The sequence below is a fragment of the Notolabrus celidotus genome, chromosome 5, assembly GCF_009762535.1.
Source record: "Notolabrus celidotus isolate fNotCel1 chromosome 5, fNotCel1.pri, whole genome shotgun sequence".
NCBI classification, from domain to species: domain Eukaryota; kingdom Metazoa; phylum Chordata; class Actinopteri; order Labriformes; family Labridae; genus Notolabrus; species Notolabrus celidotus.
In genome coordinates this window covers 13,095,496-13,120,117 of record NC_048276.1, presented here as the reverse complement: position 1 = coordinate 13,120,117, position 24,622 = coordinate 13,095,496, and the positions used below count along the sequence as shown (strand labels likewise).

General features: G+C 41.0%; 3 protein-coding genes across 3 annotated transcripts; all 3 read left to right on the top strand.

The window, feature by feature from the left end:
* Nucleotides 1–739: 739 nt before the first annotated feature.
* Nucleotides 740–11,639, top strand: dpagt1 (dolichyl-phosphate (UDP-N-acetylglucosamine) N-acetylglucosaminephosphotransferase 1 (GlcNAc-1-P transferase)). Its single transcript, XM_034683598.1, is given in 12 exon segments — nucleotides 740–765; nucleotides 1,012–1,132; nucleotides 7,781–7,994; nucleotides 8,686–8,832; nucleotides 8,994–9,078; nucleotides 9,162–9,187; nucleotides 9,190–9,246; nucleotides 9,249–9,351; nucleotides 9,473–9,560; nucleotides 10,268–10,310; nucleotides 10,313–10,422; nucleotides 10,528–11,639. Coding segments are annotated over 12 exon segments (1,086 nt in total). The 3' UTR covers nucleotides 10,594–11,639.
* A 1,114-nt stretch (nucleotides 11,640–12,753) lies between these two features.
* On the top strand, nucleotides 12,754–18,520 carry hinfp (histone H4 transcription factor). The gene is made up of 9 exons (XM_034684151.1): nucleotides 12,754–13,287; nucleotides 14,383–14,602; nucleotides 15,285–15,396; nucleotides 15,554–15,706; nucleotides 15,785–15,862; nucleotides 16,171–16,291; nucleotides 17,212–17,345; nucleotides 17,446–17,575; nucleotides 17,671–18,520. Exons 1-9 carry the CDS (start codon nucleotides 13,124–13,126, stop codon nucleotides 17,981–17,983), a joined length of 1,425 nt encoding a protein of 474 aa, XP_034540042.1. The 5' UTR covers nucleotides 12,754–13,123; the 3' UTR covers nucleotides 17,984–18,520.
* An 827-nt stretch (nucleotides 18,521–19,347) lies between these two features.
* On the top strand, nucleotides 19,348–21,636 carry si:ch211-117m20.4 (CUB and sushi domain-containing protein 2). Its single transcript, XM_034684160.1, has 5 exons — nucleotides 19,348–19,668; nucleotides 19,867–20,031; nucleotides 20,119–20,286; nucleotides 20,370–20,570; nucleotides 20,700–21,636. Exons 1-5 carry the CDS (start codon nucleotides 19,572–19,574, stop codon nucleotides 20,711–20,713), a joined length of 645 nt encoding a protein of 214 aa, XP_034540051.1. The 5' UTR covers nucleotides 19,348–19,571; the 3' UTR covers nucleotides 20,714–21,636.
* The last annotated feature ends 2,986 nt before the right edge of the window (nucleotides 21,637–24,622 follow it).

Sequence of the window (24,622 nt, the reverse complement as noted above, 5' to 3'; positions counted from 1 at the left end):
ACTTTTACTTGAGTAAAAAACTTGAGTTTATACTTCAACTTCTACAGAAGTCTTTTAAACCCTAGTATCTATACTTCTACTTGAGCAATGAATGTGAATACTTTTGACACCTCAACAACAGATGGCACAAGTTTATTTTTTCCAAGACGTGCGAACCGTAGAAGAAGAAGTCACTTCCGTGTTTACACCACAGACAGGAAGCTGTTGATGCTGAATATTTATTGACAGATCATTCCAAAACTCACAATGAAATACACCAAGCATGGTCTTTAAAAATAAACAAATGCAGTGTTGTTTTGTAAAAGGTAACATACAACCACATAAAGCACACTTGAAACTGTAATTAGATTATTTTTAGCTGTCAATTACAGCAAATGTTCTGATATGGTTTTTATTTTGAAGAGACTCACCGGGTCCCTTCCTTGTCATAATTGCGGAGACTTCACGACTAAACTGATAACAGACGTGTAGTTAACACAAGCAGACAGTTTACGGATAATGGCAAGAAAAACGCAGCCGTGAAACATGATATGGATACACTTTGTGGCGTATGGACTTATTGTATTGATACTGGAAACTCAAGGATGTATTCTGATCTGAAATAACGGTATGACATGTTTCTACCCACACGAAGACAGCCAAAGCTCGTTCATCGATCGCCTGAAGGGGCAAAGTCAGATTAGCTAGAAACGTGATTTGTCTGTTGTGTCTGAAACCTGTCCACCAAAATGCCTGAAACATGACACCTGTACCGTCCTACCGCTGGTGATCAACAGCTTCATGTCTGCACTCGGCTGTCTGGCCACATTAAAACTCATCCCTGCTTTCAAAGACCATTTCATCTCAGCTAGACTGTACGGGATGGACCTAAACAAAACAACCAAAAGGAAGTGTGAGTGACTTTATTATCTACCATATATATATCTATCTATAGGTGTTGCATAGAAGTACGTGGATCTATTTCCTGTCCTACTCTTACCTGTTCCACTTCCTGTTCATCTCTCTTTGCAGCCCAGAGTCCCAGGGAGTCATCAGTGGGACAGTCTTCCTCATCATCCTCTTCTGCTTCATACCAGTGCCTTTCCTCAGCTGCTTTGTAGGAGATCAGTGCACTGGATTCCCACATAACGAGGTGGGTCCACTGATAAACCACCTGTGCTTCTTAAAAGTGTGGTAATGGCAGTTTCTTGTTCAGGTTATGATGTCAACGTGATGGATGAAATGAACTCATGGAGAAACAATTGTCGAGTCAATTCAATTCAATTCAATTTTGCTTTATTGGCATGAACAAAGACATGTTATTGCCAAAGCACATAAATTCATACACTATATATATATTCAACACACTACACTCATCACATATACATTAATCACACACCATATTCATTACATATTATATCATCACATACATATCAACCATATTTATATATTACATATTTTATATGCATTAATGAACGATTACCCATACAGCATATCTCAATGTCCTCACCCGATGCGGCATCAAAACCCCACAAAACCCCCACCCAAAATCAAACACCATGGGATGGTGCGTCCCTCAGGCTGTGACAGGCAGACACATATTTAGCAGCCAGAGGACCTGCTGACCCTTCCCCCAGGAGAACTGACAGTTTCTCTTCTGGGGTTAATGTTGGGAAGTTTGGTACTATTTTAGTAATTTTCCCTGTAGTGGGAATCTCTTAGTAAAGAGAACTTGCTACAGTGGAGGAGGAAGTGCATCTCTGTCTCTATGTCCCCTGTAGAGCAGTGAGCACATAGACGCTCCTCTCTGGGCAGCCATGTCTGCCTGTATCTCCCTGTCTCTACAGCTAGCTGGTGGTCACTCAGCCTGTATTTGGTCAGGATACGTCTTGTTTTGTATCTCTTGACACTGTACAGATATTCTGATAATGTATAATCACGGTTTAGGGTCAGATAACAATTACAGGGTTCCCATGCGTCCTGGAAAACCTGGAAAACAGTTGACCAGTTTTCCAGTACTGGAAAACACCTGGAAAATGGGAGAAAAAGTAAAATGTCCTGGAAAAGCACATATAGTCCTGGAAAATTATTCCAACATGGCTGCGTGCGACCTGACCCTATTAACAAAACACATCCCCATGCATTGACAGTTGAGTGCATGCTGTGCTGGAAAGTCAGCGACACTGCGCAACTTTTTTCACATCTTTTCTCCTTCACTTCATAATCATGCATTCACAGAAAACGGGGTATATTGTTTATGTTGTATGGTACATTAACCTTGTAGAGTGCTCTTTTGATTCAAAGAGTCTTATATTTAAGTTATAGTGTGACCAGTGGAGTCGGGGCAGAGAGCTTGGGGGTCTGTGCCTCACAACTTTTCTCTGCAGGCTGAGAGCTCAATTACCGTACTCTAGCTCAGTTGTTCTCAAAGTGAGGTCCTGGGACCCCTGGGGGTCCTGAACCATAGCGTGGGGGTCGGTGAAATAATTTGAATACATTTCTAATAAATTATAAAATTGTGCTGTGTCATTACAAAACAGCATACACCATTGTTATGATACCATTTGGTGGCTCGCATGGATATGTGAGTCTTGCTACTGTTAATTTTCTGAAAGCGTTTAAGATCAATTACTTGAAAAGTATAAATGTTGTCATGTTGAGATCCACAAGGAATGAAATGACCCTCTGTTTTAAAGTATACAGTGGTATTTACTTGATTCAAATTGAAGTGTTATCTGTTATCACTATGGTACAGGTCTGAAGTATTTACATTGATACTGTTTACATACAATAGTTCCAGGCAACTAAGAGTGCAAATGGTAGTAAGCATTGCTTAGTGAGGGAACTTCGGCTCTTTTCAGAGAGCCGTCTCTTTAACTCAGCTCCCAAAGAAGAGCCGGCTCTTTCGACTTAATTTAGGATCTTTTGTTGCCGTATATTTTACCTTAACTTTGAAAAAACTAATGGTTTGTGTTGAAACACCCTTTAACGTACCGTGTTTTTATGAGCAGCCTTATAATTGCCCAATTTTGTGCATTTCTGTTACAAAACCATTCTCACCCTGATCCTAGGGTTAGGGTTGTGATTAGGGTTAGGATTAGGGTTAGGGTTGTGATTAGGGTTAGGGTTGTGATTAGGTTTAGGGATAGGGTTGTGATAAGGGATAGGGTTAGGGTTGTGATTAGGGTTAGGGTTAGGGTTGTGATTAGGGGTAGGGTTGTGATTAGGGATAGGGTTAGGGTTGTGATTAGGGTTAGGGTTAGGGTTAGGGATAGGGTTGTGATAAGGGATAGGGTTAGGGTTGTGATTAGGGTTAGGTTAGGGTTGTGATTAGGGTTAGGGTTGTGATTAGGGTTAGGGTTGTGATTAGGGTTAGGGTTAGGATTAGGGTTAGGGTTGTGATTAGGGATAGGGTTGTGATTAGGGTTAGGGTTGTGATTAGGGTTAGGGTTGTGATTAGGGTTAGGGGTGATTAGGGTTAGGGTTAGGATTAGGGTTAGGGTTAGGATTAGGGATAGGGTTAGGGTTGTGATTAGGGATAGGGTTAGGGTTGTGATTAGGGTTAGGGTTGTGATTAGGGTTAGGGTTGTGATTAGGGATAGGGTTAGGGTTAGGGATAGGGTTAGGATTAGGGATAGGGTTAGGGTTGTGATTAGGGTTAGGGTTGTGATTAGGGTTAGGGTTATGATTAGGGTTAGGGATAGGGTGATAAGGGATAGGGTTAGGGTTGTGATTAGGGTTAGGGTTAGGGTTGTGATTAGGGTTAGGTTGTGATTAGGGTTAGGGTTAGGGTTAGGGTTAGGATTAGGGTTAGGGTTGGGGTTGGGGTTAGGGTTAGGGTTAGGGTTCAGATTAGGGTTAGGGTAAGGGTTAGGATTAGGGTTAGGGTTCGGATTAGGGTTAGGGTTAGGGTTAGGATTAGGGTTAGGGTTCAGATTAGGGTTAGGGTTCAGATTAGGGTTAGGGTTAGAATTAAAGTTAGGGTTCAGATTAGGGTTAGGGTTAGGGTTCAGATTAGGGTTAGGATTAGGGTTAGGATTAGGGTTAGGGTTCAGATTAGGGTTAGGGTTAGGGTTCAGATTAGGGTTAGGATTAGGGTTAGGGTTAGGGTTGGGTTAGGTTTAGGGTTAGGGTTAGGGTTCAGATTAGGGTTAAGGTTAGGGTTCAGATTAGGGTTAGGGTTAGGATTAGGGTAGGGTTAGGGTTAGGGTAAGGGGTTCAGAATTAGGTTAGGTTAGGGTGAGGGTTCAGATTAGGGTTAGTGATTAGGGTTAGGGTTTGGATTAGGGTTAGGGTTAGGTTAAGGGTTGGATTAGGGTTAGGGTTAGGGTTCAGATTAGGGTTAGGGTTAGGATTAGGGTTAGGGTTCAGATTAGGGTTGGGTTGAGGGTTTCAGATTAGGGTTAGGGTTAGGATTAATGTTAGGATTAGGGTTGGGTTGGGGTTAGGGTTGGTTAGGGTTGGGGTAAGGTTAGGTGTTAGGGTTGGGGTTAGGGTTAGGGGTTGGGGTTTAGGGTTAGGGGTTAGGGTTAGGGTTGGGGTTGGGTTTAGGGTTAGGGTTAGGGTTGGGGTTAGGGTTAGGGTTAGGGTTAGGGTTGGGGTTGGGGTTAGGGGTTGGGGTTAGGGTTAGGGTTGGGGTTAGGGTTAGGGTTAAGGGTTGGGGTTAGGTTGGGGTATGTTGGGTTTAGGGTTAGGGTTAGGGTTAGGGTTGGGGTTAGGGTTGGGGTTAGGGTTAGGGTTGGGGTTAGGTTGGGGTTGGGTTAGGGTTGGGTAAGGGTTAGGGTTAGGGTTGGGGTTAGGGTTAGGGTTGGGTTAGGGTTGGGGTTGGGGTTAGGGTTGGGATAAGGTTGGGTTAGGATAGGGTTCGGATAGGTTAGGGTTAGGGTTCGATTAGGGTTAGGGTTAGGATTAGGGTTCGGATTAGGGTTAGGGTTAGGTTTGTTAGGGTTGGGTTCAGATTAGGGTTAGGGTTAGGATTAGGATTAGGGTTCAGATTAGGGTTAAGGTTGGGTTCAGATTAGGGTTGGGTTAGGATTAGGGTTAGGATTAGGGTTAGGGTTAGGGTTAGGGTTGGGTTAGGGTTGGGGTGGGGTTAGGGTTAGGGTTGGGGTTAGGTTTAGGGTTAGGGTTAGGGTTGGGGTTAGGGTTAGGGTTGGGGTTGGGGTTGGGTTAGGGTTAGGGTTGGGGTTAGGGTTAGGGTTAGGGTTCGGATTAGGGTTAGGGTTAGGGTTAGGGTTCGGATTAGGGTTAGGATTAGGGTTTGGGTTAGGATTAGGGTTCGGGTTAGGATTAGGGTTAGGGTTAGGATTAGGGTTCGGATTAGGGTTAGGGTTAGGGTTAGGGTTCGGATTAGGGTTAGGGTTAGGATTAGGGTTTGGGTTAGGATTAGGGTTCGGGTTAGGATTAGGGTTAGGTTTAGGGTTCGGATTAGGGTTCGGATTAGGGTTCGGGTTAGGGTTAGGGTTAACCAGAACTAAACTTAAGTAAAGAGAACCAGAACCAAACTCAAGCAAACACAACCAGAACCAAACTCATGCAAACAGAACCAGAACCAAACTCAAGCAAACACAACCAGAACCGAACCAGACCCCAACCAGAACGTACCAGAACTGAACCAGAACCGAAGCGAACCGATCCAGAACTGTGCCAGAACCGAACCAGAACCGAACCAAACTCAACCAGAACCGAACCAGAACCGAACCAGAACCGAACCAGAACCGAACCAGAACCGAACCAGAATCGAACCCGAACCGAACCAGAACCGAACCAGAACCAAACCAGAACTTAATCAGAACTTAACCAGAACCGAACAAGAACCAAACCAAACCAGAACCGTGCCAGAACCGTACAAGAACCGAACCAGAACCAAACCAGAACCGAACCAGAACCGAACTCAAGCAAACACAACCAGAACCGAACCAGAACCCAACTAGATCCGAACCAGAACATACCAGAACTGAACCAGAACCGAAGCAAACCGAACCAGAACCGTGCCAGAACCAAACCAGAACTGAACCAAACTCAACCAGAACCGAACCAGAACGTTCCAGAACTAAACCAGAACTGAACTAGAACGAATCAGAACTGTGCCAGAACCGCACAAGAACCGAACCAGAATCGAACTAGAACTGAACCAGAACTTAACCCGAACTAGAACCGAACCAGAACCGCACCGAACCGAACCGGAACCGCACCGAACCGAACCGGAACCGTGCCAGAACCGTACAAGAACTTAACCAGAACCGAACCGAACAATAACCAAACCGAACCAGAACCGAACCAGAACCGTCCCAGAACCGTACAAGAACCGAACCAGAACCGAACAGAACTTAACCAGAACCGAACCAGAAACAGAACTGAACTCAAGCAAACAGAACCAGAACCAAACTCAAGCAAACATTATTAATGTCCTCAGGTTGGCATTGAGAAAAATCCGATGCCTCAGCTTGGATGGGCTGATCTGATTTCTCTCTCAGTGAGTATTTGCCTGGTCTTCAAGAAGACTCTCTTGGAAGGAACAGATGAAGCCAGGATACACAGCCTCTCCTCCATCACCTGTATCCTATATCCTCACATGTGATTTGGCTGCATGGCTGCCAAGCTGACCAATCAACACAAAGTTCTGCTGTGAGCAGAGCTGGGGCTGAGCACTGTGAGAAAAAAACGAAAGGAAAAAACTGGGAGCCGGCTCTCTCTCGATGCGAGCCGGGTCTTCTGATTCACTATAAAGCATCGACTCTCAGAGCCGCAGCTTTTGATCATGACACACCACTAATGTGCTTAATCTGTGTTACAATTATGAGGGGGTCCTTGGACAATTTTCTCACCTGTAAGGGGTCCCTGTCTCCAAAAAGTTTGAGAACCCCTGCTCTAGCTAATAGGAGTGCAAACTCCCGATAGTGAAAACAAGCAGAACAAAAAGAGCAACACAGCTGCTCAGAAACTCCTAGACTCCTAGACTACATGTCTTTCAATGTAGACTTCCACTGAGAGGAACATATTAGACTATTTAGGAACTAAATTTAGACTGTCATACCAGCTTGATCATCAATGAAAATGTCCTGGAAATGTCCTGGAAAATGATCTCTGGAAAAGAGTGGGAACCCTGAATTAATTGTACTTTGGGTCTTTGTTTGGTTTCTCCAGTGTTCGAAATACAGATCTTTGGAGTGCTTCATGATGAGTTTAATTTGGTTGTGTTTTGGATCAGTGCTGACTGGAGTCTGGCTGATTAGCTTCCTCACCAGCTGACTAAGGGGACAGTTTTCAGGGTTCAGCTCTTGAGTTTTTAGTGCTTTATATTGAAGTGAGTCTTTTGAGCTTAAATTTAGATGTCTGAAATTTGATTGCCCGTTTCTGAGTCTTTATTATCAACACTCTTTGCAAAGAGGGAGAAAGCAGTGACAACGAGTGAACTTCTCTCAATCGAAGTCAGGCTTCCTTTCCCGAAAGTGTATGAAAACAGAGTATATGAACCAGTGAAAACACGTGTGGCATATGACAGGAAGCTCCTCCAAAAAAGGTGAAATCCTCTAGTCTAATAGAGATCATTGGCTAAGTAATAAACAGGACACATGAGAGCATAACAGGATACGTAAGCAAGCTACGTAAGAAAACTAGGATGGGAGTACAGGAAACCTCCCGTCTGCCACCTTGGAGAAACTCTGCACCAGCACCAGTTTCCATCAAACCTCCCATCTGTGACCTTGGAGAAACTGCAACTGCAACAGTTTCTATCACTCTTACACAAACATGTGAAACCCACTTCTTTAATCCATGTATTTGTTTTGCTTTTTCTCAGTTTGTGCAGCTGATCGGAGCTCTTCTAGCCATCTGTTGCATGATCTTCCTGGGCTTTGCAGATGACGTCCTGAACCTGCAGTGGAGACACAAGCTTCTACTTCCCACCATGGCTTCCCTGCCGCTCCTTATGGTCTATTTTACTAACTTCGGCAACACGGTTATTGTAGTTCCCAAGCCCTTCAGAGCCCTGCTTGGGTTGCACTTGGACCTGGGTGAGTTCATGATCATGATGCACTTATATTCCATCATGTATTCTTTGTTCCAGTCCTCTAACCCAGGGGTTCTCAAACTTTTCAGCCCGCGAAGCCCAAAATTAGGTGACCCTCACTGTCCCTAAAAGTGATTTAATGTGGCTTCATTTAGCTGGCCTGCTGAAAATTAGCCTACCTATATGAGCACGTGGCTGTGTTTCCTGTGCTGTTATGAATTAACCTACTGCTACTGATGCTTTTGATAATTAACTGTTCACTAACTCTAAACTTAGGAGTCATCTGGAAACAAAGAAAGGCAGAACACTCATTACATTTTCTATTTTCAAGGTTTTATTTAAAGTTTAGCTACTATTTTGTCTATATTTTTACGATAATGGGTAAAATGTACTATTTTAAGATAACTTTAAAAAAAAAAATCCTTCTGGAGGACATCTCACTACCCCCATCTGTGTCTAGCGACCCACACTTTGGGAACCCCTGCTCTAACCCCTGGAGGATCCCAAGAGTAGAGACAAGTCCTCTGACTAGTTGAGTCCCTGACTCTGTTGTTATCTGTACTTATGAACCATAGGATTTCTGTCCTTCATCGTAATAGAAATACAGAAACATTTCATATGTGAAAAATGACACTTGTTTTATTTTGTATATTTGTTCTGTTACTCTGGGTTACATATTTTCTTATCCTCTGCAGGTATCCTCTACTACGTCTACATGGGAATGCTTGCTGTATTCTGCACAAATGCCATCAACATACTGGCAGGCATCAATGGCATCGAGTCGGGTCAAGCCCTATTTATCTCTGGCTCCATCATAATCTTTAACCTGGTGGAGCTCAGTGGTGTGTGTTTGTTTCTTATTCATCATCAAATTACTCCTCACAACCTCAACACAGCAGTCCATGATTGAACATGTATACATTCATTTGGTTTGTAAATCTCTAACACAAGTGAAAATAGTCCTGACCTCATGTTTGGTTTACTGTATTGTCTTGTTTTTCAGGGGATTACCGTGATGACCATGTTTTCTCCCTCTACTTCATGATACCATTCTTCTTCACCACATTAGCACTTTTTTACCACAACTGGTAAGTAAAACAAATTACCTAAGGTAGCTTTAAAATACAAATTAGCATGCTGTGGGTTTAACTTGCAATGTCTGGCATCACAGGTACCCTTCATCTGTGTTTTGTGGAGACACTTCTGCTACTTTGCTGGGATGACATTTGCTGTAGTCGGCATCCTCGGGCACTTCAGCAAACAATGCTACTGTTCTTCATCCCTCAAGTAGTTAACTTCTTCATCTACTCGTTGCCTCAGCTTTTTCACATCGTCCCCTGTCCCAGACATCGGCTCCCCAGGTAAGACACTGTGGAGCTGAGATTTATCATATCTCTTCATTCATCACTCACACTAATTATGTACTCTCAACGGCTGCCTTTCTTCCTTTTGTCTTTCTCCCAATGTCACTGCTGATGAAAGGTTGCAACCAGAGACGGGGAAACTGTGGATGAGCTATTCCAAATTCAAAAGAAAGGACCTCTCGAAACTAGGACAGCTCATTCTGACGGTGAAGCTGATTTCTTTACCGTTTTTGTCTTTTAAAAACATCTGAATATTGGGAAAAATAGTTGCCAAATTTTCCGAAAGCCCAAGGGAATATCTTTATATTTCTTCTATTGGACAACACAGACATCATTGTAAACATATTTTTAACAATGAATGCTAAGCAAGTCGTTACCTGGCTGAAGCTTGGGACCAGATAATATATTGCAATTTAAATCTTATTTTTTAATTTAATAAATGGATTTAGCAGTTAGCAAAATGTAAAAATAAGGCAATTAGAACTCCTAAATTTTGTCTGTGATCTGATAATTGAGTAGAGTAATCATTTCTGCTCTATCTCACTGGCATTGTCAGTATACAGTACAAGGATGACATGGCTTTTATTTAAAATGTCTTGCCTCATATAGTGTTTGCCCAATTTGCACATCATCTCTGCAGTCCAGTACACCTTAAACTTGATACAGACCGTCCCTCACCTGATTAAATTTCCCTATAAGTTAGCAATATATTTGCACTGTGTTGCCTTTGCCAATATCATCATGTCACATTTTAAAAGCTGAAACAATGTAGACTTGAGCAGCAACTGAAAGCCCCTCCGGCAGTCTACCTGGAGAAAGAGTGCATGAAGTGAGGGTTTGTGTGGGCGAATGTTAAGCAGGTCTCCAGCTGTGTTTATCGTTTGACAATAAAATTGCTTTTCTTCCTGAACAGGTGGCAGAGTTATTGAAACTGCTAGAGGTGCGGAGCTCCCAGGAGGGGACGATGATTTTATTGAATGCAACAACATGACTTTAATAAATCTGGTTCTGAAATTACTTGGTCCTACTCATGAGAGAAACCTCACCACCATCATGCTCATCATTCAGGTATATTACAAAGCAGCTGCTACTCCACCCAAACACAATGTTAGGCTATGAGAAGTTAATGTCGCTGTTTTGTTTTCTGGATTCTCATTCTTGTGTGTCTTTCAGGTGATGGGCAGTGCATTGGCTTTTGGGATCCGTTATCATCTGGTGCGTCTCTTCTACGATGTCTAGCCATCTCTCTAAGGATGGGAGAGAATCCTGACTGAGAAAATTTGAATTTTGTTCTAAAGCTACTTCACAGGCTCCTGTTTCATCTGCCTTTTGATAGGTTTCATTACCTCACTGTTACTTTTCTGCCTCAGACTCAACCTGCAGTAAAGACCCAGAGCGAGGTTTAAAGCTGTGTTTTAATTTGTGCAGCATTTTCAGACTTAAGCAGCAGAAGTGAATAATAATCTCCTGGTTTTAGTAAAAACGAACCCAACAGGAAATTGTGACTGGGCCTTCATCGTGCTTCCCCTGAAAGTATATTTTCATACTTTTTTTCTGAGGAAGTGATGCCTTTCGGTCATCTGGGAAGCAAACATCAACGGCTAATTGCTGCTAAATTGTTAACATTTGATAACAGATTCATGGATGTGGAAGTGCTCCAGAATTATACCAATTCATGTAATGATCCACTGTTGAATCTAAAATGGCTTAAAGAAGATGTCTCCACTCGCACTTCATTTTGCAAAGTTATCAATACATGTAGCTTGGGTGGGAAAGTATCATTCAGTTCTTGTTTTTCAACATGCTTCCTTTTTTTACCTCTGTACAAATGCACAATAAAGGTGATTGTGAAGAAAAGCAGCGGAATAAAAAGGTCAGGTGGTTATAATCAGTATGAGGACCATCATAAGAGTTAGTTGGGACAAATAGAGGGGGTGTTAGCAAAGAGAAAGAGAGATTATTTGACCTGTGATGGTATAAAAGTTACTGAAGGTGTGTAGAAGAAGTTTGTCCCGCCCACAATAAGGAGAACTGGTTGTTGATACATTTCTTGGAATTATAGGATACATATCTGTATTTTTATGACTGATATGCGTTTTCCTAAAGTGTTCAGCATAAATCAATGTGAAGTCATTTGGCACTGGACTGCTTTGTTAAGCAATGTAATGTCAAGTCAGAAACTTCACTGCTGAGAGATTCCAATTGAGAAATAAAAGCTGAGAAATTGTTCTGTAAAAGTGTGCTATCATTGTGATCTGCAGTGGTTGAAGATGCTGATGTAAGATGGATCCTTAATCTGAAGTAAAAAGTATTTTGCTATAATCAAAAGTCCGCCTGTTAGTTTTGACAAGTATCAAAGGGTAGTGTTTGATTTTAACCACACTGAGGTTTTCACAGATGTCTAAATCAGCCAACAAATGAGAAAACAGCACAACAGAAATGCTAAATAATTAATAGCATAACAGCAACATTGTTAACTACACACAAGGGGGACCTGTATCAACATTTTTTGCAACTTCATCCTCATTTAAAATAAAAGAATATTGACTGTTAATTTAAGGGGAAATTTGTCATAATTCTATAACAGCTGTAAACATGGCTGCATCTATATGTCATCACACTTATGTATAGAGCTATGAATTACATTATTGACCCTGAATAAACAGATTATGTAATGCATTTTCAAAACCCTAAAATGTAAACTGCATTTTTACAATCTTAATTTCTGTTAATAGAGCAGTTTTCAAAATCCAAGTTACAAAGTGCTTCACAAAGCCATGAAGGTCTTAAAATCATAAGCAGACACAAATATTAAGATATATCTTATATTGAAAAAGAGATCACATTCATCTAAAATGATTCAAACTTAACTTTATTTATATAGCACCTTTCATTAATAAAAACATGCAGCCCAAAGTGCTTCACAGAATAACATATAGACAGAAAACAACATCAATGGTAAAATAATAAAAGGCATGACTATAAAAAAAATACCTAAAAATAAAATCAAATCAATACAGTAAAATTAATAAAATAAGTAATACTGGAAAGAAAAATTAAAAAATAAGGTAGTGTTAACAAGATCAGAAGAATAGAAGAAATACATAGATACATAATTAAATAAGATGAATAAATGTTAAAGCAATGATTAAAATAATAATGATTAAAAAATAATTAAAATGATAATAAGACTCAAAGCACTAACTGTGAAATATGTATTGAGGAGTACATTGTATTATGTTTGTACTGAGGTATAATCAAATCAAAAGTTTCACAAAATAAAAACACGAAATATAAATTGGGGTAATCTACAGGATTGTTTCAGAAAAAAAAAATAAAGTTACAATGAGATTTTAAGGTGGAACTCATTACACCAGGAACCAAAGTAAAGAGCTTTTGTTTCTGGGAGACATGTTCCTTGCTGTACACAACCTGCATTTGTCTGCTGTAGCCGCGATAACTTAACGGTCTACACTCTACACATCATGTCTGTACTTTCAACAAGCGGTGTATTGCATTGAAGCTCGCATTCACGTATATTTGTCTTATTTAAACATATTTTATAGTCAAAGTGTTTCCTGGAGGATGTTTCTGAAACTGTTTCACGGGTGCAGAGTGTTTTCAAAACACCTGTTTTGGTTCTGAAACTGCAGGTTAGCTAGCACCGGCTACATGTCAGGTGATGGTCGACCCTGAAGGGCGGTTGTAGTTGAAGTTTCTCTGTAAAACTCACTTTATTTAGCCTACCTCTAACCTCTGACTCACTAAAATGCCTAACAAACGTGTCCAGAAGAAAACTCTGAAACTGGTGTGTGAATGGAGCTCATGCCAGGAGTCGTTCTCTCGGATGGACAGCTTCTTCACGCACGCAGAGGCTCACCTGAGTGCTTTAAACAGTGTGGAGGAGGACCAAGAGGAAGCTGAGGGTAAGGAGTGTATTGTATATTAATGCAAGGTAGCTGCTCTTAATCTGTATGTGTCGAGATAGAGTAGGATACTGAAGTACAGCAAGCTATAGATGTTGTTGTTAGTATACAGACCGTAAGCGTTGGGCATTAGCACCGTAGAACACATTGTGGAAACAAACATGTTTTTCACCAGAATAGCTTGATGGTCTTAGCTTGCCAAGTCACCGGCCTGACCACAGCTTAACTGAGCTTCTGTTTCTGTGAAGGCAGAAATACATCTTACACATAGGGTTGCCAAATTTCTCACTACTAAATAAGGGACAGGTGCACGGTGCCATGGTGGTGTGAGCATGATGTGTGAATTCAGCGTATATTTATATTCTGATTCAACTGGAAATGCAGAAAGTGTGTATATTCCCTTTAATCCTCACTGCATCATTGTGTAACCTCATACGAATAACCTCAAAGAAACCACAATTTGGTTCTTTACATCAAAAAACAGACAAAAGAAAAATTTAATGCAAAAGAGTATGACTCACCAAATGTACTTTTTGCTGCTCTTGACTGACTCAAGCAGTCTTTTGTCATTTTGCACAGCCAGAGAGAAGTGCTTACATGACAAGTCACAGTTTACAGATATTTGAAGTTCATTTTTGACCAGCTCTGTGCTGCATCTGTTTCTTCAATCTGACCATTTAATGGCCATCAGAGAGAAAATCCTCTCCACACTTTTTTGCAGGACTTGTCACATTTGCACTGTATACAACTGATGCACGTGATGGGGCCTGTGATTGGATGACAAGTGGTGTGATTGGCACATGATCTGCCACTGCCATTTTATCTGATCTAGGATCTGTAGAGTGCAGTCTGCTGTATTTACAAGAGTTAATAGTCAATATATGGGACAATTGAGGTCCCGTATGAAACAAACCAATTTAGCCCAATATACAGGATGTCCCGGCTAATACAGGACATTCGGCAACCCTACTTGCTCTCCAGGCATCTTAACTATATATCAAATGTGCTTAATCACATTCAACAGATATGAATGCATTCCCTGTCACTAATAAGTCTAATATCTGGTGATAACCCCCTCTTTTCTTTTTGTGGTCAGGGGAAGAAACTGTCTCTGGAGAGATTGTGGTTTCTGTTCTGTGGAGGGTCCTGAAGAGCTACGAAGACACCTTTTCTTTCATTGTTACCACAGCAAATTGAAGCAGTTGGGTCAGCATGTGCTCGATTCACAGCCGGAGCTTGGCACCTGCTCCATCGGATACCAAAACCGCAACATCATCCCTGAAATCCCTGACAATTTTGTCTGCCTTTGGGAGGAATGTGAGGTAAGTAGAACAAGATAACCTGAAGCATGTTTGGCCTGCAGCTGGCATTATAATGTATAATATGCTGTATTATATAATTATCTTGCTATAATATTTTGTTAAATTACATTACTATTCTAAGTACAACCCATGGTCATATTACATACAAATATTCTTCTATTTATTGCTTAATTTGTCATTACCAACCATAATCACACCATGTCAACCTGTCACTACTGAAACATTTTTTAATACTGCCTGTAATTACTGCTATTTAATTTAAATTCCATTTGTAACATTGTATATATCTAAATTGTACTCTAGCTTTATTTATCTATTTTATTCTACTTATTTTTATTATTTTTTTTTTATTTTATGTTATTTTGTTTTATTTTTGTTTTATTTTTATTTTGTACTTATTTTGTACTTATTGAAACTTCTTTCTTGATTGTACTTATGTCTGGGTTGCTGTAACAACTGAATTTTCCCCCCGGGGGATCAATAAAGTAATATCTTATCTTTTCTTATCTTATCTTACTCACATACAGGTGTAGGTTGAGTGCGCAACAAGTGGAACTCTGAATGCTTCAGGCAATTGGAGTTCACTTTGTAGAAAAAACAGATACTTTTCTGCAAGTTTCATCTGGAACTTTTTAACATTCCTGGCTAAGTTTTTCTTCTTTTGTTTTCATGTTTATTGCAGCAACCGCCATATGAGAACCCAGAGTGGTTTTATCGCCATGTTGAGATGCATAGCCTGTGCATAGATATACCAGCAGGAGACTGCGAAATCCCATTACACTGCCGATGGAAAGGTACGATTATCAGTATGATTAGTCCCTTGATTATAATTCAAAATTGTCCATATATCTCAAGATTAATCAACCCAAAGCAAGAGTGTGTTATTTTGTTTTGCTTGGTAGTAAAAATGTAGATGTGTTATGTCTAAGTACTGTGCTTGTCATTCTACAGATTGTGAAGCCACAGCTAAAGGGCGACCAAAACTGCGAGAGCACCTGCGCAGCCACACGCAGGAGAAGATAGTGGCATGTCCAGGTTGTGGGGGAATGTATGCCAACAACACCAAGCTCTTTGACCATGTTATACGACAGAGTGCCATGGAAGGTAAAAAAGGAAAGAAGTCATGATTACAACAGCAAACAAGGTGTACAACTTTAGTCATTCTTGCTTTGTGTGCTACAGGTCAGAGGTTCCAGTGTTCTCACTGCTCCAAACGCTTTGCAACAGAAAGACTCCTGAGAGATCACATGAGAACACACGGTCTGTCCTTTCTTCAGAGTAATCTGTTGTTGCATCCAATGCATTCTTTGTTTTCATGATTAACTTTTCTTTGATGGTGGTTTCAATTCATATCAGTGAAAAAACATACTCAGAAAGTGACACAATGGAATCACAAACCCCTTACATCCTGGCTTCACATGAGCATGAAAATATGTGCCTTTAAGCAGTTTTATTGCCGTACACTCCCATGTTCAAGGGAGTGAGGTGATCCTGTTGTTATAATCCGCTCTAAAGTGCTATTATATTTTTCCACTCATCTCTTCTTTGTCTTTTTCTTGTTGGAACAGTGAGCCACTACAAATGCCCATTGTGTGACATGACCTGTCCATCACCCTCTGCACTGCGTAACCACATCAAGTTCCGCCACAGCAATGAGAAACCATACAGCTGCGAATACTGCGAATACAGGTAATGCATCCTGTGAAGCTGCAGTGATGCAAGATAAGGGTATTAAAAACATACTCACAGGGTTCCCACGCGTCCTGGAAAACCTGGAAAACAGTTGACTAGTTTTCCAGTACTGGAAAACACCTGGAAGATGGGAGAGAAAGTAAAATGTCCTGGAAAATGATTCCAACATGACTGTGTGCGACCTCACACGATTAAGAAAAACACATCCTCATTCATTGAAAGCTAAGTGCGCGCTGTGCTGGAGAAAGACAGCGACATAGACCGGTCTGGCTGCGCGACTTATTTCACATCTTTTCTCCCTCACTTGTTCATAATCATGCATTCACAGAAAACGGGGGTATATTGTTTATGTTTTATGGTAAATTAACCTTGTGGAGTGCTCTTTTGATTGAAAGAGTCTTATACTTAAGTTAAAAAGTGACCAGCGAAGTCAGGCAGAGAGCTTGGGGGTCTGTGCCTCACAACTTTCCCTGCAGGCTGAGAGCTCAATTACCGTACTGTAGCTAATAGGAGTGCAAACTCCTGATAGTGAAAACAAACGGAACATCTAACAACTTAGATCATTTTATATTTATTGAGAAAAGAGAAAGCTGAGATGAGAGTTGCCAATCATTGTTACTTGGTTGCACTAATTAAGTGAAGTGCTGTACATCTGTGATTGCATTATTCTAAAATCAATTTGCCATCATTTTTAAGCATGTAAGAGATGATTTCATAGATTGCAATAGTTTACACGTCTTTCAATGTAGACTTCTACTGAGAGGAACATATTAGACTATTTAGGAACTAAATTTAGACTGTCATACCAGCTTGATCATCACTGAAAATGTCCTGGAAAATGATCTCTGGAAAAGTGGGAACCCTGATACTCTCATGATTGTTTTCCTTAATGCTGCCTGTGTTGTTTGGTTCTACAGCTGCAAGAACCTGGTTGACTTGCGCAAACACCTGGACACACACAGCAGCGAGCCAGCCTTCCACTGCGACGTTCCCGCCTGTGACTTCTCCTCTCGCACACTCATCACCATGAAGATTCACCACAAAAGAGCATGAGGTAAATGATGATGTCTTTAACAGTATTTTTCCCCCCTTTTATCGCTCAGAAGACGGTTTTTAATATAACTTTCAATTCTCAAATGTGTCTTTCTGTGATCAGGGGAATTTCATAGCTCGGTACAAGTGCCATGTTTGTGATCAGTGCTTCACCCGGGGCAACAACCTCACTGTCCACCTGCACAAAAAACATCAATTCAAATGGCCCTCTGGACACCCCAGGTTCAGGTAACTCTTGCACTGACAAGCCATTCAATCCAGGGTAGAATTTTACTCGTGGTTTTGGATTAGCAGCTCTAATGGTCTCTTTATCTCTCTGTCAGGTACAAGAAACACGAGGACGGCTTCTTTCGTCTGCAGCTGATTCGCTACGAGAGCGTGGAACTGACGGAGCAGCTGATGAGGGAAAGACAAAACAGGCAAGCTGAGGAGGATGAAGACGGCGGGCAGGCAGAGGGTCAGGACATGGAAGAAGGAGACCTGGGGGCAGCCCCTTCAGAGTTACAGGAGGAGCTGAGAGGGGTGCTGCTGGAGGAGCAGAGGACTGAGGAGCCATCTGTCAGCACTGAGGAGGGGATGTTGTACGTTCTCACTGGAGGGGAGGACTCTGTCATGCAAGGAATGCAGGTGGTTTGACTGAAATAACAATCCTGCACACACACCCTGTGCTTGACTTTACTTAGTGTATGGTCAAGTGCACGGTGTTGCACATTTCTGAAGAATGTTGTGGAACTCTTGAGCCTTTGATCAGAGCTGTGCAGAAGATAGGTTTTCAAAATGAAGTGAGGCCCTTGATTTTAAATGAAGAAGTCTCAATGAAGCCATGTGTGCTTGATGTTGACCCATATTGACTATGAGCCTATATTAGGTAATGAATCTTTTCTAATGTATTTTGTTCTCTTTTGTTGAGGTTCTAGGCAACATGTTCGCCAGTCTATTTTCATCATGTTCAATGTATCTTATACTGTAACATCCTTATACAGTTGGATACTCATGCTGCTCAGGCTTCTGGGTAGTGAGTCCCAAGTTCGGAGAGAAATTTCACACAGCTTTTGCAGGAAACTTAAATATTCAACAAAATGTGTGGAAACCAGCAAGAAAGGCCTACCTCAAGTGAGTCTTTATTTTAAAGTTTAATCAACTTGAATAAATTTGTGACACAAAATAACAAAAGCGGTTTCTTGCTACTTATTTCTTATCTTAAATTCTTAAGAAGACGCTCAGTGAAGAACCCCCCCCCACACACACACCATGCCCTTAACTGATAAGGTTAGTAGTCTAATCCATGGCCCCTCATGCCCCCAAAGCCTGAGATAGAAAGGACAGATGGGCAAAGAGAGCCAGCACATCACTGGTGTTATCAAGTGAGCCCCTCCCTTCACTGATGTTTCATTTAGTTAGGCCCACAACACCTCAGAGAGGCTTAACAGTTAACTCTTGAGCCCCTGAGCAATCCCCCTCCATGCCAGCTCACACTGTCCATCATACCCACTAGCAGAACACCCCAATTTAATAACCCAAGTCATACAGTATTGCAACGTTCAACGGACCCAGGTTCACTACATGCAAGCTCCAGGTAGTGAAGGCACCAATACTACCTACTCTACCACCTGGCGCCTAGCAGCCCCCAACACGCAACAAGAAGAGTCTGCAGCTAGCGAGCTAGAAGACAGAGGAAGAGATGCCGGTCTAGGCTATATATAACTTAATAGATCAGAAAGAGAGGGAAATGTATTACACTTATAGGTCCCACCATAAATTGATAGCATCTACCATTGTGCATCAATTATAGCGCCCCTTGCTGATTTTTAGATGTCTCCCTAACACAGATGTATCTAAAAGCTAAGGTTTTAGAGTCAAACTCAAGTGTTTTGTCCCCAGTAAAGTTTAATTATCTCATCTTCCCCTTTTAGTTTGATCCTCTAAAAGACTCAGGTGATCCACTGACTTAAATCACAAAGTAGTGACTCCAGCCCCAGCGTGACACACAGACCGTAGAGGCATTAGCTGCGTGTAGAAGATTAGGCAGCACACAGATTAGTCTAAGTGTCACTTCCTGCTCTTTGATTCTTCATCCTGCAGTCACCGAGGCAGCTTCTAATGACTGTTTACTTTGTAGAGATAATGTGTAGAATATTGTTGGACAGAAAAAGGTCTTAGACTAAGTTCACAGATCCTTTTGTGGGTTTTATGTACAAAGTGACTGCATCAGAGGACCGGCATCATGAGGTTTTTTCTTCTGCTGCTGCTGCTGTTGTTTGGGTCTTTGCAAAGAGCTGATTCTCAGTCTCCTGGGTGGATTGAAGAGGTGGAAGGTAGTGGTAAGACCTCCTATAAATCCTATTTTTGTGATCTCTTAAGGGGGTGCTTATTGCATTCATTATAAATCCCTTTATAACAACAAAAAGTTTCTTTACATGAACTCAGAGGGTTCACATATTCCCAGTTTGTTTAATTTTTTAGCCGATGTTTGTCCAGTTCTAGTGTTTCAAGAAGCTACTAAAAATCTTTTACTGCAGGTGAGACAGAATGGATGCCCCTGCCAGATTTCATAGATGACATCTATTGGTCTGGGACAGCCCCCATTTGTGTGGGAGGCTGTAAGGGGCGTCACCAGGAGCTGAGGAGAGATTCATGTGGAGACTCAGACTGCTGCTGGCTGGGATACAAGTCCCTGTGCAGAGGTAAGACCGCCATAAATATACCAAACTTCTAAAAACTGTAGTCAGTCTTTTCTGAAGGTTTGTGCCTCAGTCTTTGCCTTTTTGCAGTGAACTGTGGGAAGCCAGATGTGGACTATAATGGTATGGTGTACGGTAATGACTGGTGGGTGGGCTCTGTGGTCAGGTACACCTGTGGCTCTGGCTTTATGCTGCTGGGAAACCCAACCAGAACTTGTCAGGCTAATGGACTCTGGACCTCGAAACCTACCTGCCTCAGTAAGCCAGCACTACACCACATGGATCGTATTCCGTCACATAACTTTACAGCTTATCAAGATTTCTCTCTGTTTGGCTTTTAGGAATGTGTCCACAGGGACGTATTGAAATCAGTGAGAGGGAACTTGGTGGGTCGTGCAACTCCACCTGCAAGAATAAGAGCTACTTTGGCCCAGCTAAACAAGGCTGCTCTAAGATAGACAACTGTGAGAAAAAGCAGACTGGCTGGAAGCGCTTCTTCTCACAGTGTGTCCCTTGTATTTGTGACTGCGCTCTGTCATGTGGTGAGTATTTACCCCAACTACATGAATGATGGATGTCCTGCAATTTTCTCTTAATACAAGAATATATGTATTTTTCCTTTGAGCAAGAGTTTTCTGTCTTTGAGAGCACATTTGTTTTCATATTTTCAGCATCTGCAGGGTAATATGTGAAGGAAACAACATATTGACTCTTCAGCAGATGAAGCAGAAATACAGGCAGCTTGTTCACCACAGAGCCACACTATGTTTTGCTGCTTCATCCAACTGTGTGGACATATCAGCGGAGCAAAATCTGTATGTTTTAAGTCATTAATTTAATCACTCTAGCATATTGAAGCCGACAATGTCTGCTAGGTTTCTGTACGTAGGATTTTACACAATGACAAGAACATTTCAGTGCCTCAGGTTGAAATCCTCTTGAGCTAGATAAGGAAAGCAAGGCTTTAAATTTCAGTCAATGCGAGAGATGTGAGGTCGGAATAGGGTCAGGAACATAAAGTTAATTCAGATAAAACAGTCTGTGTCAGATGTGAGTCAAGTAATTATTTGAAAAGCTTTAAATAAGTGTAAGGTTTGCAAAGCAGTGCCAAATTGACCTTGAGGGATTATTCAGAAGGCAGTATTGACATGGATTCCATACACCAGGACTGACTTAAATACTTTCTGGCACATGTTTTGTCCGTGAGACAAAAGAAGAAATAGAGACAAAAACAAGGAGAGAGTGAAGTGAAACCACAGAGATTAGCCGCTCAGCTTCATCGCTCTTCCTCTTGAGTCCATCTGTCCTGGAAGGAGATGAAACCTTAATCTCGTTATGAAGGAGGGGCTTTGGAGTTTGAGACAGAGTTGTCTTGGAGAGTGGTGTTAACATAATCAGCTGATTGTTTTTTTGTAGATGGCATATTATAGCTCAAAAGATCTTCCTTTTTGTGAGTTTTATTTTTTTTTAAAGAGATGGATTAAAGAAAAATGAAGTTATGTGTGGTGCATTGGCAAACAATAAATAAGAGTGAAAAAAAAACATACTACTGGCTCATCTGACGTCAAAGCATCATTTCAGTTATTATCATTGCAACCCAAAGTTCATCCTCCCTGTTTTATTCAGAGCAGTGTCAGACTTTATCTTTATGGCACTTTTCATATAACAGTATTGTAACACAAAGTGCTGTACATTAAAATAACAATTGTAGTAATAAAATAGAATACATTAAAATACAAAAAAGATCCCCCAGACACAATCCCAACCCCACCACCACCCCAAAACCCATCCCAGAATCCTTATACAATGTTAAGAACATGATATATATATAAAAAGAGAAGTTGCTGACAACATTAGGAATGTTTGAAATGTTTAACTGTTGAAAATATAACTTCAAAGCTTAAATCTGCAGTAGTTTCCTTATCCAAATTTTCATATGTCAAATGCAAAAAAAATGTTTCCATCTGTAACATTATATGTGTATCAAACCACAGATTTTCCAAGATGTATGTCAAATTGATCCCTTTATTTTTGTGATCTTCAGAATATTCCCAATATTCTATATTTTTTAAGACAAATGAGGAATATAAATTACTTAAGGATACAATGAGAAGCCACTACAGGAAAACATTTGAAATTTAAAGGTAAATGTTAAAAAACTTCTTGTTATACTAATAAGTTTAATATTTTGCATGGCAGCAACTCACCCTGCTCACAGCTCATGTTTGATAAATGTTATTACTTCTGAGAGCCACTAGATGTTGCTGTTAATTCTCAGAAATCAGGTCACTATACTCAGCTCTGGGGTGTACTATTCTGTAGTGGAACTTGATAATCCAGAGACATCCGTGTATGGAAAAATGATTACAGCATCCTGGACACTGGATGCAAAAGAGAAACACTTCAGCTTGGTGATAACTGTCCGGACTAGGTGCTTTGCTTCATATTTGAAGCAGCCAATCTCTGTGAGAGAGGACATGCACAAAGTTTAGAACAGAAAATGTCACATTCATGCTCATATTCAATGTGAACAGGTTGACACTACAGTCTTATTTGGCATGTCTTAGATGACATAGAGCCATTATTGCCTCCTTACTCCAAAATATTTCTCTCAGTTAACTAAAGTGACTAATTACAAATATTACACTCCCCGCAAATGAGCTGAAAAAATCTCACCAAATATATTCAACACAGCGTGAATCATCACAACGATAGAAATTAAGAATAATTTCACACAGGGACATCTGGCAGTAACTGAAAGAACAGTCAATCTCCTGCCTTCATTACAGCTCATTAAGTCTTCTTATCTGCTGAACCGAACTCCAGGGAGGAAACTCACCCACATGCAGCCTGCTGTACTCTCTTGAGCTCTCTGACTGGATCTCCCGGTACGTCTGCTCAGCACCACTTCCTGTGACTCCATTCATGCTCTGCAGAAACAAGCTGGGCCTTCTTTCATGATAATTCAGGAAAACAGAGAGTCAACTGTCCTTCTGCACATGATTACAAGAGAAACAGCGGAGCCACCTTTACAAGAATGGAGGATAAAATGTAGGTGTTAAATTAGAGGTCATGGGAGGTCTAATTTGAAGTCCTGCTTGTTTCTAACAGTTTACTCAGAGCTCTCTGCAGCACATCAGCTATTTCTTGCACCCAGCTAGAAAATGACTCAGGAGTCATCTAAGATAATTTGTTCTCCATAGTAGGAAGAGTTGCTGCACCTGTGGACTGCGTTGGAATCAGTCATTGAGGCTTTATGAATCATGCAGACATGGGAAATTAATTCATTTAAGGTTTACGTTATGAGACATTCACCTGCTTGTGACAAAGTTACAAGTAAGAAAGTGAAAAAACTTAAAAGAGATGAGAAAAGCTGCTGAAAGAGCCAAACTATGCGAAGTTTATAGAGTATGCAACCCTCATTTGAGAGCATAGAAAACTCCTGCAGCCTTTGTAGAGTTTAAATATGGGTAATCTCACACTTATGACAGTCAATATTTTATGAATCAGGGAAACACTGTTATCTCATTAAGTTGATTGATGATCTGTCCTGTGGTCTCCCAGAAGGCATGAATGAGACTGGCTGGTTATTGTGAGATAATTTGAGCATGCAAACTTTTATTCTACAGAGAATGGGAGGAAAGGTTATATCCCTTTTCTCAAGGAAAATATCACATTATGCAACTGGGACCAGGCCTTTGATGTAGAATAATAGATTGAGGTAAGGCACTGTCTCTGTGGCAGTCTTATTAATAAACACTCAAAATGGCCATGCAACACATTCACTGGAAAAACAATGCACCTTTATTTTGGATACAGGCTTGTTTTTCTCAGACCAAGACTGGAAAGGAGAAATTTGCATTCCACATGAAGGAATAATGTTTCCTGATTTACATGTGTTACAGAGTCTGTGTTAAGAATTTGGTCCAAATAACAGAAATGGATAGAAAAAGGGGGAGGTGAGGTGCTGTGCTGAATAAATGCTCATGCTGCGACACGAGATTTCCTTTTAATTTGGTCTGATTAAGAGGCAGGTGCGATTGGCTAAAAATGGTCTCGGTTTCCTCTCGGGGGTGATGTAAGGCATGTAGGGCCCGCTTGAACGCGAGTAACCCCGGCTGTTTTACCGAAAATAACCCGGGCACTGCAGCATCAGCACCAGGCAGGCAGCTGCGCAGGTGCGGCCTTTAAAGAGACAGAGGGGCCGAAAATCTCACCGAAAAAATCTGCCTTATGTTTATACGACTATTAACAGCGATGGAGCCCACATCCATTATCAGTATCAGTATGCAGTGGCAATATGAGACATAGAAAATGACACCTTACGCACAAAGAAGCTTTCATTATAGTTCTCTCATTCTCCGGAGACAGCAGCCAAAAGTCGTCCAGGAATAGGAAATGGAATACTTAAATGGTTTAAATTGGTATCTAAGACGCTAATTTGATGGAAAAGGCTTTGTTGGACAATGTGATTGGAATAGATTTAATTAAGGATGATGTAATTCAAACTTTTAGGTCAGTACTCAAGCTTTAAATCACAATAAAATCATTTAAATGTCTTTACAAATACTTAATGTGTTTATGATATCTGCCT

Bases quoted from the DNA above. Each gene is read 5' to 3' on its own strand.
- si:ch211-117m20.4 (XM_034684160.1), top strand. From the start codon at position 19,572: ATGAGGTTTTTTCTTCTGCTGCTGCTGCTGTTGTTTGGGTCTTTGCAA. The intron at 19,669-19,866 runs GTAAGACCTCCT...CTTTTACTGCAG, and splicing joins TGAAGAGGTGGAAGGTAGTG to GTGAGACAGAATGGATGCCC. The intron at 20,287-20,369 runs GTAAGCCAGCAC...TTTGGCTTTTAG, and splicing joins CTCGAAACCTACCTGCCTCA to GAATGTGTCCACAGGGACGT.
- hinfp (XM_034684151.1), top strand. From the start codon at position 13,124: ATGCCTAACAAACGTGTCCAGAAGAAAACTCTGAAACTGGTGTGTGAA. The intron at 13,288-14,382 runs GTGTATTGTATA...GGTCAGGGGAAG, and splicing joins GAGGAAGCTGAGGGTAAGGA to AAACTGTCTCTGGAGAGATT. The intron at 16,292-17,211 runs GTAATGCATCCT...TTGGTTCTACAG, and splicing joins TGCGAATACTGCGAATACAG to CTGCAAGAACCTGGTTGACT.